This window comes from Neofelis nebulosa, chromosome 11 (genome assembly GCF_028018385.1).
Source record: "Neofelis nebulosa isolate mNeoNeb1 chromosome 11, mNeoNeb1.pri, whole genome shotgun sequence".
NCBI classification, from domain to species: domain Eukaryota; kingdom Metazoa; phylum Chordata; class Mammalia; order Carnivora; family Felidae; genus Neofelis; species Neofelis nebulosa.
The window spans coordinates 73,933,641-73,949,132 of NC_080792.1; the positions used below are offsets into that span (position 1 = coordinate 73,933,641).

Genomic DNA, 15,492 nt, shown 5'->3' on the forward strand with positions numbered 1-15,492 from the left:
TCAGGAGCCTCTGGGGTTCCACAGACCACAATATGAAAACCCCTAAACGCTTCACTTCTGTCTCAGAAAACTGGAGCCCAGGGCATTGGAGAATAGGCTTTGCTTAGGTGACATGTGAGGCAGTATTGCTGGTCTCGCATCTTGCCCCTACCCCTACCCCAGCCCCCTAACTCACCAAGGCTTCCCTCTCCTCCTTTTATTCTATTCTACAAAACTACTTTCTAATTGTATAAGTGTGCATGTTGACACCCCCTCCACACACACATGGCTTGAAAAAAACACACCATAAGCTAAAAGTCTGTCTCTTTTTCTGAGAGGCAAAGTTGATGTTTTTAACCTTTGTCTGTAGTGTTCCCTCTGGGCCATGGTATCTCTCCTGGTCAGAGGTGAGGGTGTGTTTGTTCTTGTGCAGTAACAGTGGACAGCAGAGGATCAGTTAGACAGCTATTTATTAAGTGCCTACTGTGTGGGCTGGCTTGTATCAGACTCCCAACTGAATCTCAAAGCAGAAAGGATCCCAGGGACATGGGAGCAGCTGTGAATATCCACGACTGAGCCTCTGGCTTAGCTGCTCTTACTTTTACAGATGCTGCTGATTTGTAACTAGTTGTGTCCTTCCTTCTATTCACAGCACTTCTGTTTTCGAGCCCTAAAAGACAATGTGACCCACGCCCGTCTCCAGCAAATAAAAAGGAACCTCGCTCACCAGCAGCATGACATAATGGTGAGGGTCATCTGTATGAAGGGACCTCTGATGGCCATTGTAGAGTTTTGTCCAGACTTTTTAGACTCCAAAACCTTAGTGTCCATTTTCTCTAGTTAGCCATACTGGCTAACTCTTGGTTTTCCCTAATCTCATTTTGTATCTGTTTGCTCAGAAACTTGATAGCAGACTCAGAGGTCAGGCTCCTGATCTAGGGAATACACTTTGAGTCTTGCATTCCAGGTGGTGTTTGCACTGGGAATCTGTTGTCTTCAGTGGTTGGTTTACCTGAGGGCAACAAACATCCTATCTCTACTTATAGATCGCGTTTCTGGGTTTAGGAGGATGGGGTTTTTTGGTTTTGTTTTTCATTATGAAAATGTTCAAACATACAGAAAAATATAAAGAACAGTATAATGAACATTTATATATTTACAATCTAAATTCAAATATTAGCTGATTATTAATATTTACTTTTTTTTGCTGAATCATTTTAAAGTAAATTACAGACAACATGAAACATTACGCCTAAACTTTTCGGCATGCATCGCCCAAAAATAACATTTTCCTTCATAACCACAATATCATTGTCATCCTTAATAAAATGAACAGTAATTCCCTAATTTGATCCAATGCCCAGCCCATATTCAGATCTTCACAGTTGCCCTCAAAATGTCTTTATAGATGTTTTTTTCAAACCAGGATCCAATAAAGGGTTGGTGACTCACTATATTTGGTTATATCTTTAAGCCTCTTAATAACAGCCCTCCTCCTTCTACTTCTTTTGTTTAACATGTTTATTTTGTAATTGTAGTAAAAAAAAAAATAACAAAATTTATCATCTTAACCACTGTCAAGAGTACAGTTCAGTGACATTGAGCACATTCCCATTATTGTGCAACCATCACTGCCATCCGTCTCCAGAACTTTTTTCATCTTGAAAAACTAAAATTCTGTCTCCATCAAACACTAACTTCCCACTCTTCTCCCCCCTCCACCCCCAGCACCTGACAACCACCTTTCTCCTTTCTGTCTCTATGAATTTGACTACTGTAGGAACCTCATATTTACAGTACATGCCCTTTGTTTGTTTGTTTTAGCGTTTATTTTTGAGAATCGAAGACTGAGCATGAGCAGGGGAGGGGCAGAGAGAGAGGGAGACACAGAATCTGAAGCAGGCTCCAGGCTCTGAGCTGTCAGCACAGCTGAGATTATGACATGAGCCAAAGTCAGATGCTTAGCTGAGCCACTCAGGTGCCCCCAGTACATACCCTTTTGTGACTGACTTAGTTCACTTAGCATAATGTGTACTTTTTTTTTTGCAATCACACTGATTTTTGGAAAAGGAGGGCCAACTATTTTGTACAGTATTCCATACTCTCGATTTATCGGTTTCCTTTTGATGCCATTTCATCTTTCTTTTTTTAAAATATTGTTCGTGTAAACTAACGGTTAGATTTAAGGGCTTGATTAGACTGAAGTTAAACTTTTTTTCTTTTTTTTTTGGCAAGCCTATTTCATAGGCAGTAATATCTGATAAGATCAGTTTTAACTTTTAAAATGGCATTGTTGGGGCACCTGGGTGGCTCAGTTAAGCATCTGACTTCAGCTCAGGTCATGATCCCATGGTTCATGAGTTTGAGCCCCGCATCAGGCTCTGTGCTGACAGCTCAGAGCCTGGAGCCTGCTTCGGATTCTGTGTCTCCCTCTCCCTATCTCTCTCTCTGCCTGTGTGCCCCTCTTCTCTCTCTCTCAAAAATAAAACAAACAAAAGAAGATAAAATGCCATTGTCTTCTATGAGGCCCAGATGAGGAATAGCTTCAGCTTCTTCATTCTGATTTCCATAAACTGGAAAATCCATCTTTTTGCCTTTTATGTTGGCCCACAATAGCTCTGTATAGCTTAGCTGTAAATATTTTGTAAACCTGTTATATGTTGGGTACTCCTGGCTAAGGTAATTCCTGCTCTGGGGGAACTTGTAGTCTTTTGGGGTAAGGATTTGCTAATAGATTAAGAGAGATCATTTTACCTTTTGGCTTAATAAACCTCTGTTTCCTTCCTGTTTTACTTCAGCTGCTGCACAGGTTCTGGAACCTCTGGCAGTCTCGAATTGAGCAGAGGGAAGAGAGGGAGCAGCTCCCCTCACTGCGTGCTGCCTGGGACCACTGCAGGTAGGAACTCTGGCCTTCTCCTAGGGCTCTCTGGGGACTGACTCGCTGCACTCCAGAAGTGAGCACTTATTGTCCCTGCATGACTAGGCAGATTCAGAAAGGCCCTGCTATAAACCAGCAGTTCCTGAGCTTGCATTTTCCTTTTAGCTCATCAGATGAGAGGTGGAGTGAAGATGTTTGTGTTGGTTCTTGGTCACCATAGTTTAAAGTATGTACCTGCTGGTTCTCTGCCTCAATCCTTCAGGCTGCAGTGATGTTCACATCTTAGAATTCATGCATTGGTAGTGTTAAAGAGAAGGTTTAGGCGAGTGAGTATTTGTGGCTTGGTATTGAGTTTTTTGGAGTTAATTATTCAATTAAAATAAATAAGCACTACATGTCTGTGAGGAATGCAGGTATAAAGTGAAAACTGAAAGCTCTCTGAATCCCTCCAATTCCTAAGTCCAATTCATTAGGTTCTTCAGAGGGAACCACTGTTCACTTTCTTGCTGCCAGAAATGTTCAACCTGCCCTCCTCCCCAGTAGTATAATCAACTTAATTCGCATAGTTGTAGGTCCCATTTTGGAGCACTTTTTTAATGAGTTGTTGAGAATCTCATTATTTAACTAAATTTGGAGTTATCAGGGTCTGTCATTGCTCTAAATCCTGGTTTACAGAACTGAATGTGGTTCTCACTCTTAGTATCACTTTTGTGAAAGGAGCTTGTCACAGACCCAGGTGGTCCTACACAAGCCCCAGACTAGTCATAAAACCAGAAAGTTCAGGATAGTTAGGGGATTTCATATGTATTACTCAAGTTCCAGAGACACTGTGCTTGGTGATCTACTTAGGTTTGTAAGAAAGTTGTCAAAATTTGGGGGCAAGCCACAGCCCAAAATCGGGTTGACAGATTTCATGTTGAATAATAGGTTCTTATTTCTCTTTCTCCCAGAGTGAAACCCATGGGGTGCCTTTAATGCTAAGATGTAACCACACCCAGACTTTCCAGTCTTAAAAAAACAAGCAACATTTTTATTTTTATTTTATTTTATTTTATTTTAATTTAATTTAATTTAATTTAATTTAATTTTATTTTATTTTAATATTTCATTTCATTTCATTTCATTTCATTTCATTTCATTTCATTTCATTTCATTTCATTTCATTTACTTACGAGAGTGAGTGTGCATGGGAGCAGGGGCAGAGCAGAGGGAGAAAAAGATTCTTAAGCAGGCTCCATGCTCAGCACAGAGCCCGATGCAGGACTTGATCTCACAATTGTGAGATCGTGATCTGAGCTGAAATCAAGAGTCAGACACTTAACCAACTGAGCCACTCAGGTGCCCCCAAACAGCATTTTTAAGACCCAAAGCCTGAAAGTGCAATAGGCAATACCTTGGTGTTATGTGTTTTATTTCAGAATAACGTTGCTATGCAAGTGTATCAAATTGTGGTTACTGTATACTCAGAAGAGACGATACAAGCAGGTATGGAGTACTTCATAGTAGATAATTCCACTGGGTTACATTCTTGGATCCATTTGCTTTGGAAAGATTCTTGGAAAAGACCTATACTAAGGGGTCTTAGTGTTCTGATTTGGAAGAGGGGTTGCTGTAAAAAGCTCAAAGGTATTTCCCCCAGATCCCTCTAGTGACATTGGAAAGTTTCCATAAGCCCCATTCCTTCATCTGCTGGGAAAACGCACATGCTGAGAGTGATGAGCTCTTAACCAGCCATTCCATTCACATCATTACTCACTTATTATATTAGGTGGCCAACCTTCAGGAAGTACTGGAAAAGGTACAGAACGTAAGTGCTGTGTCTGAGTGCTAAACAATGTGAGACCTGTACCCACAGCAGGTGGGAGGATGTGAGGGTCAGGCTGGCAAATTAGTAAAGGTAGATTGAGAAAGGATTCAGTTCCATTTTTTTAAAGTTTTATTTAAGTAATCTCTACACCTGACGTGGGGCTCAAACTCACAACCCCGAGATGAAGAGTTGCATGCTCTTCTAACTGAGCCAGCCAGGCACCCTCTAATCAGTTCCATTTAAGAAAGACTCATTTAGCATCTGCTGTACCTCAGACACTGCTAAGCACTGAGAATACAGTTGTGATACAAACCAAGTAAAATTCCTGCTCCCGCAGGCCTTGTAATTTAGCACCAGGGTGGCAAATTAGCTGTAATGATGGGAGCAGCTGTTGAGAGTGCTGAACCAAGGATTTCAAGGCCACCTTTAGGCTTGGGGGAATTTGTGTTCAACTGATAATGTCTGCATGGGCATTGCAGTAGTAAGTGGTGCTGCCCATGGCTCTTTTTGGCCATCCATGGTGAAATGGAGGAAGACACAAACCAAACTCCTGCCAGTTGTTTTTCTGCTGCCTTCTCCACCCCCACCACCGTCTGCTTCTAAAGTCTAACACATGAATCTGAAGAATTTGGCTGTTTCCTCATAGTGTTGAGATAGAATCTGAATTTTCTAACAAGGTGTACAAACTCCTTTGGGAGCTGGTCTCTGGCTGTTTCTCTGCCCTTTCCTGTTACCACTCTGTTCCTTCATAACAGCTAAGCTGCAAGTCCTTGCCTGAATGTGCTTCTCACTGTACCTGCACTTTTTTTCTTAAGTTTACTTATTTATTTTGAGAGAGAGAGATGGCAGGGGAGTGGCAGAGACAGGGAGAGAGAATCACAAGCAGGCTCCGTGTTGTCAGCACAGAGCTCAGTGTGGGGCTTGATCTCACAAACCATGACATCATGACCTGAGCCAAAATCAAGAGCTGGTCGCTTAACCAGCTGAGCCACCCAGGCATCTCTGTACCTGCACTTCCCTGTCCCTCCTACCTGTTCAGCTCAGGTGCTACCTCTTTCCCCAGCACCACACCATGTGTGGTTTTATCAGCATATTCATCATATCATTATGTAGGTGTCTACATGCCTCTCTCCTGCCAGACTGTGAGCTACTTGAGGGTAGACCCTGTCTCTTTCTTCTCAGCTCGACAGTGTTGACAAAGGGAAGGTGCCAACTAGTGTTTAGACAAATGAATGAACAAACAAGTGAACAGACAGACTGCCATTGGTTGCTTTGGAGTTTTTCCTAAAGATCATCCCAATTCTTGCTCTTTGGGTGGTACCAGGCTAGGGCATCGTTTGCCTTCCACACCTGGAAAATGCTTAGAGTTGCTGCATTATTTGACATTCCTTTGGATGATGTGGCTGTTTCTGAAAGGATGTTGCCACTTGGTCTCTTAAGCTCATTTAATGCAAGCTCACCAGAAGATAGAGACCTTTTAGAAAAAGAATCTGCTTGCTAGGGTTGAAAAGTGTTTATTTAAGGTGGAAAAGAAACAGAGAGTCTCCTATTTTCCTCCTGGAAAAGGAGAGTCCCTGGACACTGGGACCCAGCATTGGTGGAAAGGTCAAGGCAAGTGTCAGTGTTCTTATCTCTCACACTGCTCTTACATGGCCTGCATAATATAGAAGGTCTGAAAAATAGTAAGAGCCCTTGCTTAGTTGCTGTTGGATTTTTTTTTTCTTTTCAAATCTTTAGCTAACAATCTGAACGTCATCTAAGGAGATGACATCAGTGAACATCAAGTTCTTTAGGGAGAACATCAGTTCTTTCTATTTCAGGCAAAGATAAAAATATTATTCATTGTGGGTTTCTTTCTTTTTAAAAAGTAATACGTAAAGAATGGCAAAATGTTTGCTAATTGTTGGGGCTAGATGGTAAGTTCATGGGGATTCATTATAGTATTGCTTCTACTTCTGTTTACATTTGAAAATGTAAATGCCCTTAAGCAATATATAGACATTATAATTTGAGAAGTGTAGGGATACATAAAAGAAAAAAAAAATAAAACACCCATAGTCTTAAGATAACATTTGGTGAGTAAGTCTGGTATCTTTTTTCCTCCGTGTGTGTGGGAGTATGTATATCATATATTCACACACACACACACATATGCTTACTGTTCAGTTATCTGTTGCTATGTGAAAAATCACCCCAAACCCAGTGGCTTAAAAAAAACAACCATTTTGGGGCGCCTGGGTGGCTCAGTCGGTGAAGCGTCCGACTTCAGCTCAGGTCACGATCTCGCAGTCCGTGGGTTTGAGCCCCGTGTCGGGCCCTGTGCTGACTGCTCAGAGCCTGGAGCCTGTTTCCGATTCTGTGTTTCCCTCTCTCTCTGACCCTCCCCCGTTCATGCTCTGTCTCTGTCTGAAAAATAAATAAACATTAAAAAAAATTAAAAAAAAAACAACCATTTTATTACGCCTATGGATTCTGTGGGTCAAAAATTGAAAGAAGACATAACAAAGGTGGTTGGTCTTTGCTCCATGATTACTGGGGCCTCAGCTGGGAAGTCTGATGGCAGGGCATTAGGATCATCTAGAAGTTTCTTTACTCACATGGCTGGTTCCTGGACTGGAATAACTCGAAGACTGAGCTCATCTGGGATTGTTAACCAGAGCACCTACATCAGGCCTCTCTGAGAGGCTTGGATTGCCTCACGCATGATGATGGTGGCCTCAGGGCGGTCAGACTTCCTGTGTCCCTGCTCACTCCAAAAGTGTCACAGTGAACCAGACACAAGCTGTGTGGCCTTTCATGACCTAGCCTCCGAAGTCACGTGTTGATATTTTCACCATTCTCTGTTGGTCAAAGCAGTCACTATCCTGCCCAGATTCAAGGGGTTGGGACTTTTCAGTAAAGGAAGACCCAAGAATTGGAGGTCCTGTTTTAAAATCTACCACATGTTTTATCCCAAAGTTTTGGATCATGAAGGCATATGTATTTTTTTATGTTGGTTTTCTGTCTTCCTACTGATATTTAGTGATATAGTAGTAGCCTTTCATAATTACATAAAAATTTAAAGAATCTGTATTGCAAACGAACATCATAAACAAAATCAAAAGATATATTACAGGGTGGGAACAGTGTTGTTAACACACATGACAAAGAACTGATAAATTTTGTAAGGTTCAAAAAGCCCATTTATATCACTGAGGTAATAAGCACTGGCAGATGTAAAACAGGCAATGGTATGAACACTTAGTACATAGGACAAAACATTTAGATATATGCATGTATATATGCACACACACACAAATGTGTGAAGAGATGCTCAACCTGTTTGTTTGTTTTTTTAATTTTTTTTAACGTTTATTTATTTTTGAGACAGGGAGAGACAGCATGAACGGGGGAGGGTCAGAGAGAGAGGGAGACACAGAATCTGAAACAGGCTCCAGGCTCTGAGCTGTCAGCATGAGCCTGATGCGGGGCTTAAACTCACAGACCGCGAGATCATGACCTGAGCCGAAGTCGGGCGCTCAACCGACTGAGCCACCCAGGCGCCCCTCAACCTGTTTTTAAAGTAAAAATCTCTTCCTTCTCATATTTCATTCTTCACCTATTGTGTTGACAAAGATTAAAAATAATTATCTTAATCTTTTTCTCAATTTTGTGTAGAAAGCAACTGTCCCTCTAGAGTGTGACCCTGAAAGGTCATTTTTTTTTTAATAATATAATGTACAAATAAAGGCCATTCATTGTTTTACTGTAGCGGCTGCAGTCCAGAGCAGACAGTCACTTCCAGCAGAGAGCCCTGCTTGTGGCCTTTCACGCATGGAGAAAACTCTGGCGATGGCACCAGCAGGAAAGTGTCCTCAATGCAAGAGCAGCACTCTTTCACAGGTATGCTGTGCAGCTCCTGTCTGTGCAGGCTTCTCAGGTCTAATTCTGCTGCCCCCACTGCCATTTGTGTTGTTTTTCTGCTTCCTAGGCCCCTAGGCCCTGGTTCTTCCTGGTTTTTCAATTAGGTGGGCTCATTGATTTCATGGAGCAGGAAAAGACAGCCACTATTTCTCCTGGGAAAGCTTTTGCTCATCTTTATTGCAAATGCTTTCAGAACAGCCCGAGTTTTATGCCCCTTTCCTCATTGCAAGCCAGTGTGAGCTCCATTAAAGCTGCCCATTAGCTTTCTGGATCAGAGTGTGGTTGGACCTTGCTTTGCCTTGGCAGGCATTCTCGAGTGTTATTTCCCTGAAATGCTTGCTTCCTGTTCTGCTAGACCTGAATTTCTGAAGTTTGAAATATAGTCGTCAACAAAATTAGGATGGGCGAAGAGCAGAGAGCTATGTCTTTTTAGCTCCCACAGAGGTAAAATTTGCCCATAGCAGATCCTTGCTGCATTCTGGCAGAATATAACAAAGAACTTAATAATCACTGACTGTGTGTCTACCACTGTGGTGGGTGTGGTGTGATGGGAGAAAGGAAACAGATATATAAGCTCATTCACCTATGACATCACCAACTTCATTAATAATTTTCCTTCTCACAGCAGTCCTAAGAGAACAGGCTCAAAATGACAAATGACTCCCCCATGTAAAACAACCAGTAAGTGGCAGAGCCAGGTTTCAGTTCAGGTCTCCTTGACTCCAGGGACTTTGTGCTAGATCAAAAGGAAGATCTTTTTGATGACTTTGTAGAAACTTTCAATCTTTGTGAGGAGGTAAGACTGATACACAAGAAACAATTGAGGAACCATTCCAGAGAATAGATCCATGTGTCCTCAATTATGTCAGCCCCGAGTTCTTCTAGAGCTCAGAGCTGGTGCTGAGGGAAGTCCCTGGGGGAAGCATGCTATGAGCTGAGGGGTGAGGATGGATGGCAGGAGTGGGCAAGATGAGGAGGACCAGACCCAGGGGATCACCCAGGCCCATAGAAAGATAACAGATGTTTAAGCAGGTGCATGTAACTAGTAAAGTGATAGTTGTGGAGATTGCCCTGAGAAAAGTGTATATCAATTTAGGACAGAGAGACCAAGAGGCAGGGATGTAGGAGAAGTTACAATGATTTTGACTTTGAAGGACTCTGAGTGGCTAGTCTGAGGGGATCAGCCAGAAATCTGAGTCCTTAGCACAAAGTTCAAGGAGAAGATTATTAGGGGGAAGCCCTGAGAAATTAGAGGCTGACAAGGGGACAGCACTTACCTTTTCCCCTTCTGCAGACCATGGCTTCACCTTTACCTAGTTCCTGTATTGATGTCTGATATAAGATTCCTTTGAAAAATGTCATTAATACTTAACACACACACACACACACACACACACACCCTTTGTTTCTTTTACAAAGTCATGATTTATTCTGTTGCTTTTTTGTATTTTGGCATGCTGCAGAGACTTTCACATTTTGAGAGTACTTTCAAAATAGCCAAGAGGAGGGGTACCTAGGTGGCTCAGTCAGTTAAGTGTCCAACTTCAGCTCATGTCATGATCTCACAGCTCATGAGTTCGAGCCCCGAATCGGGCTCTGTGCTGACAGTTCAGAGCCTGGAGCCTGCTTTGAATTCTGTGTCTCCCTCTCTCTCTGCCCCTCCCCCGCTCATACTCTGTCTCTCTCAAAAACAAATAAACATTAAACACACACACACACACACACACACACACACACACACACACACACACACACACTAGCCAAGAGGAGTTTCTAAAAGAATTTTTGTTGAGGCACCTGGGTGGCTCACTCGGTTAAGCATCTGACTCTTGGTTTCAGCTCAGGTCCTGATCTCAGAGTTTCATGGGTTCGAGCCCCACACTGGGCTCCATGCTGACCATGTGGAACCTGCTTGGGATTCTCTGTTTTCCTCTCTCTCTCTCTTTGCCCCTTCCCCACTTGTACTGTCTCTGTCTCTCTGAAAATAAATAAATAAACTTAAAAAAAAGTAGAAGTTTTAAAAAATTTTTTAATTAAAGGATTTTTGTTGGGGATCAGTCTTGGGTGATTTTACAGTTATCATTCGTGAGACAAAAAGGTGGAGGGTGAATTGGAGACAGGGAAGTAGGCAGAAGGCTTGGAAGATAACCAAGGCCTGATGTGGATTTAGCCTGATCTGGATTTTATCTTGTTTTAGTTTAGTTGGATCTTTTTAGAAAACTTAGTTTTTTAGGTTCCTGCCTTTCTGGTCATGAGGGAGCAAAGTGATGGAGAGCCTGGCTTGGAAGCTAGACAGGCCCGAGTTCAGACCCTATCTTATAGGGTTGTCATGAAAAGTAGTGAGATAATCCATGTGGAATACAAACAGAATGTCAGCACAAAATATCAACCTTCCTCCTAACCCCTAGAATTGATTTGTGATTCCTACAGTAAATGAATATTCATAGTTTCGTACGGAGTTTAGCAAATCAGAGTTCCCCCAAAATATGTATGTTCTATTTTTCCATAATTCTTAGGATATTTTTTAAATATCTTAGGAATATGGACAGAATTTATAGTGGGAGCTCATGAATGACAACTAAAAATTGTCGTTTCTTAACCTACCAGTGAAGTACTATTCTGAGAATGAGACAAGACTGTTTTGTCTTTTTTTTTTTTAATTGAGCTAAAATTAATAGTGAAAGGCACATATGTTAAGTAAATAGTTTGATGAGTTTTCACAAATTGTATACCTGGATAATCAACAACCCGGTCAAGAGCCACAACATTTCCATCACCTCAGAAAGTTCCCTCATTTCCTTCCAGTTAATTCCTAACCCCCACATGTAACTATCATCCCAGGTTAATTTTGCATGTTTTTGAACTTTATATAATGGGATCATACAGTGTATGTTCTGTTGTTTCTGGCTTTTATTATTTATCTTTTGAGAGAGAGAGAAAGAGAGAGAGAGAGAAGGGAAGGGCAGAGGGAGAGAGAGAGAGAATCTTAAGCAGGCTCCATGCCCAGCACAGAGCTGACATGGGGCTTGATCTCACAACAGTGAGATCATCCCCTAAGCTGAAATCAAGAGTCAGATGCTTAATCCATTGAGCCACCCAGGCGCCCCAGTGTCTGACTTGTTTTAAAGTTCAATGTAATATTTTTGAGGTTGAGCCATGTTTCTTGTTTACTGAGTAGTATTGTATGAATATAAGACAATATTTTGATCCATTTAAACATATGAGTTGTTGCCAGTTTGAGGCCATTATGAATAAATCTGCTGTGAACCTTTAGGTGGATGGTGTTGTCATTTCTCTTGAGTAGATACTAGAAGCCGACTTTTGGATCACAGGGTAGAGATATGCTTAATCTTAATCCTACAGGGGGTCATGTCATTATACACCCACCAGCCTGGTTGTTCCACATCCTCATCAACATTTGGTTTTGACAGTGTTTTTAATTGAGCCACTCTGGTTGATGTGGAGTGCTGTCTTATTTCCTGTCGACTAATAATGCTGAGCATCTTTTTAAAGCCTCATCAGCCAGGATCAAAAGTCTGCAGTTTTACCAAGTCAGATTGATTGCCTTTGAAGGAGGGAATTCCAGAGGAATTCTGGAATGGTGCTGTTTCTGAGGGAAAGGAATTTGTAAGGTTTGTGTTCCCACTAAAGGATTCTGAAGAGGGAAAAGAGAAACAGGGATTAGTTTTGGATTGTTCACTATTTCTTTCTTTCTTGTTTTTTTTTTTTTTCTTTTATGTTTATTTTTGAAAGAGAGCAAGCAGGAGAGGGGCAGAGACAGAGGGAGACAGAGGATCCTAAGCAGGCTCTGTGCTAAGAGCAGACAGCTGATGTGGGGCCCGAGCTCACGAACTGTGAGATCATGACCTGAGCCGAAGTCAGACACTCAACTGAGCCACCCAGGTGCCCTGGATTGTTTGCTGTTTCTGAGGCAAAATTAGGAGGGATGAGCAGTGGGGTTCACTAGGGAGTACTGTTATGTGTGCCCTCAGGAATAAATGAAAACAGCAAAGCTTGTCTGGAGCATCATTGGTAAGGAAGAAATCACCACTCAGAGTAAAGAAGCCCTCGTGGCATTTTACAACTAACTGCTGCATACCTTGGGAGAAACCATTTCCTTGCAGCTGGCTTTATGAATTAACAGTATTTTTTTGATGAGCAAGCCTGTTTAATTTTGTTACAGTCCAGTTCATCAAATTTTTTCTTTTATAATTACTGATTTTTGGGTTTTCTCCAAAAAAATATTTACCTATACCCAAGATCTTAAAAGATATTTTCCAACATTTCCCCTGGAAGGTTTATAGTTTTAGCATTTCATGTAGGTCTGTGATCATCTTGAACTTTTTTCTGTATATGGTCTGAGGTGGGAGCCAAGAATTAACTTTTTTCTGTTTTTCAGGTTTTTCCAGTACTATTTGTTGAAAAGACTTTTCATTCCTGAATTGAATTACCTTGACACCTTTGTTGAAAATCAGTTGCATCTATTTCTGGACTTTCTCTTCTGTTCCATTTATTTACTCATTTATCCTTATGCTGTTACCATACTGTCTTGATTATTGTATCTTTATAGCAAGTTTTGAAATCAGTTCTTCAATTTTATTTTTCCTGGGATTTTTTTTTTTATTTGGGATTGCACTGAATCTATATAGATCAATTTAGGAGAGATTGGACGTCTTAAACATATTGATACTTCCAATAAGTGAACATGAACATCTCTATTTATATAGCTTTTCTTTGTTTTCTCAATGTTTTGTAACTTTGCATAGGAGTTTTGTATGTATATTATAAAATTTATTCCTAAATGCCTTTTTTATGATACTGTGAATAGAATTATTTTAAAGATTCATTTCCAATTGTTTGTCCTACAGTATAGAAATACAACTGATACCTTGTGCTTTGTGACCTTTCTAGATTCATTTACTGATTTGAGTCTGTTGTGAGATGAAGCCCCATGTCAGCTCTGTGCTGGGCATGGAGCCTGTTTAAGATTCTCTCTGTCTCCCTCTTCCTCCCTCTGCCTCTCTCTTCTTCTCTCTTTCTCTCTAAAAAATAAAGCCAGATACAACAGAACACATACTGTATGATCCCATTATATAAAGTCTTGTCTTAGTGCACTAACTAGCATCTCCAGTAAAGTCTTGAGCAGAGGTAATGAGAGGATACATAATTGTCTTTTTCCTATCTTGGGAAAACAAAAACAGTTTTCACCATTGAGTATTTTTATAGATACCCTTTATTAGATTGACAGTGTTCCCTTTTGTTTATTGAGAGTTTTTATTATGAATGGTGGTTAAATTTTTCCAGATGCTTTTTCTTTATTTATTGAGATGATCATATGGTTTTCCTGATTTCTATATTAAATCAACCCATATTCCTGAGATATAGAACCCCCTTAGCCATGATATATTATCTTTTCCACATGCTGTTGATTGTTTTTAAATATTGTAAAAGTTTTTATTTGTTTTGAGAGAGAGAGAGTTAGGGGGAGGGGGCACGGGGGGGGGGAGAGAGAGAGAGAGAGAGAGAGAGAGAGAGAGAGAGAGAGAGAGAGAAAGAGAGAAAGAGAGAGAGAGAGAGAGAAAGAAAGAGAGAAAGAAAGAGAGAAAGAAAGAGAGAATCCCAAGCAGGCTCCGCATCCCAAGCGGCCTCCGCATCCCAAGCAGGCTCCACATGCAGGGCTCGAACTCACAAGCCATGAGATCATGACCTGAGCCGAAATCAAGTGTCACATGCTTAACCAATTGAGCCACCCAGGTGTCCCTCACATGCTGTTGATTTTGGTTTGTTAACGTTTTATTTGAAAATTTTACATGTACTTTCATGAGGGATATCAGTCTGTAGTTTTCTTGTAATGTTTGTCTTTCTTATTTCTTTCAAATTTTTGTAGAATTTAATAGTGAAATTATCTGGACCTAGAGTTTCCTTTATGGATATGTTTTTGGTTACAGATTTAATTTTGAAAATACATACAGAGCTACTAAGAGTTTCTTTTCGTGTTAGTTTTGATGAGCTGTTTTTCAAGGAATTTTTCGTTCTATCCAAGGTGTCACATTTAGTGGCAGAAAGCTGTTCATAAAAGTGTTTTTGACTCTTTTAATGTCTGTAGAATTAATGATGATACTACCCTGTTCATTCCTGATTTGGGTAATTTGTGTTTTTTCTCTTTTTTTCTTGATTAGTCTCACTAGGAATTATCAGGTTGTGTGTGTTTTTTTTTTAACTTTTGCTTTACTGATTTTCTTATTGTATATTTTTCTTACGTTGATTCCAGCTCTTCATTTTGCTTCTCTTTCTACTTACTTCGGATTTAATTTGCCCTCTTTTTTTTTTCTTAACCTTAAGATAGAAGCACAAATCACGGTTTTTGGGTTTTTTTTTTTTAATTTTATTTATTTTTTAGCAATCTCTACACCAGCATGGGGGCTCGAACTTATAGCCCCAAGATCAAGAATCACATGCTCCGTCAACTGAGCCAGCCATTCACCCCCACCTTTTCTTTTTGTTGTTGTTTGATTATCCATTTTAAATGTTCAAATAGGAATTTTCAATTTCAATAGGAATGTTCAAATAGGAATTTTCTTGATATATTGTGTTTTTTTTGTTTTTGTTTTTATTTATTTTTGAGGGGGGGAGAGCACAAGTGGGAGAGGGGCACAGAGAGGGAGACACAGAATCCAAAGCAGGGTCAGAGCCCAATGTGGGGCTCAAACCCACAAACCCCGAGATCATGACCTGAGTCACAGTTGGACGCTTAACCAACTAAGCCACCCAGGTACCCCGATATACTATTGTTTTTAATTATTAATTTAATTCCATTGTGGTAGAGAACATACCTTGTATAACTTCAGTTTTTGACTGTTTTGACATGTTTTATGGTCGCATATATGTGGTCTCTTTTGGTGAACTTTTGTTTTTTCCCATGTGC

General features: G+C 40.6%; 1 protein-coding gene across 22 annotated transcripts in view; it reads left to right on the forward strand.

The window, feature by feature from the left end:
• Nucleotides 1-15,492, forward strand: part of SFI1 (SFI1 centrin binding protein) — a 106,189-nt gene that overhangs the window by 69,985 nt on the left and 20,712 nt on the right. For all 22 annotated transcript variants that reach the window (XM_058690898.1, XM_058690897.1, XM_058690899.1 and 19 more), the window contains 4 exons: nucleotides 632-724; nucleotides 2,778-2,875; nucleotides 4,276-4,342; nucleotides 8,416-8,546. In XM_058690898.1, coding sequence (XP_058546881.1) covers nucleotides 632-724; nucleotides 2,778-2,875; nucleotides 4,276-4,342; nucleotides 8,416-8,546 — 389 coding nt within the window. The remainder of the gene's footprint in view (nucleotides 1-631; nucleotides 725-2,777; nucleotides 2,876-4,275; nucleotides 4,343-8,415; nucleotides 8,547-15,492) is intronic.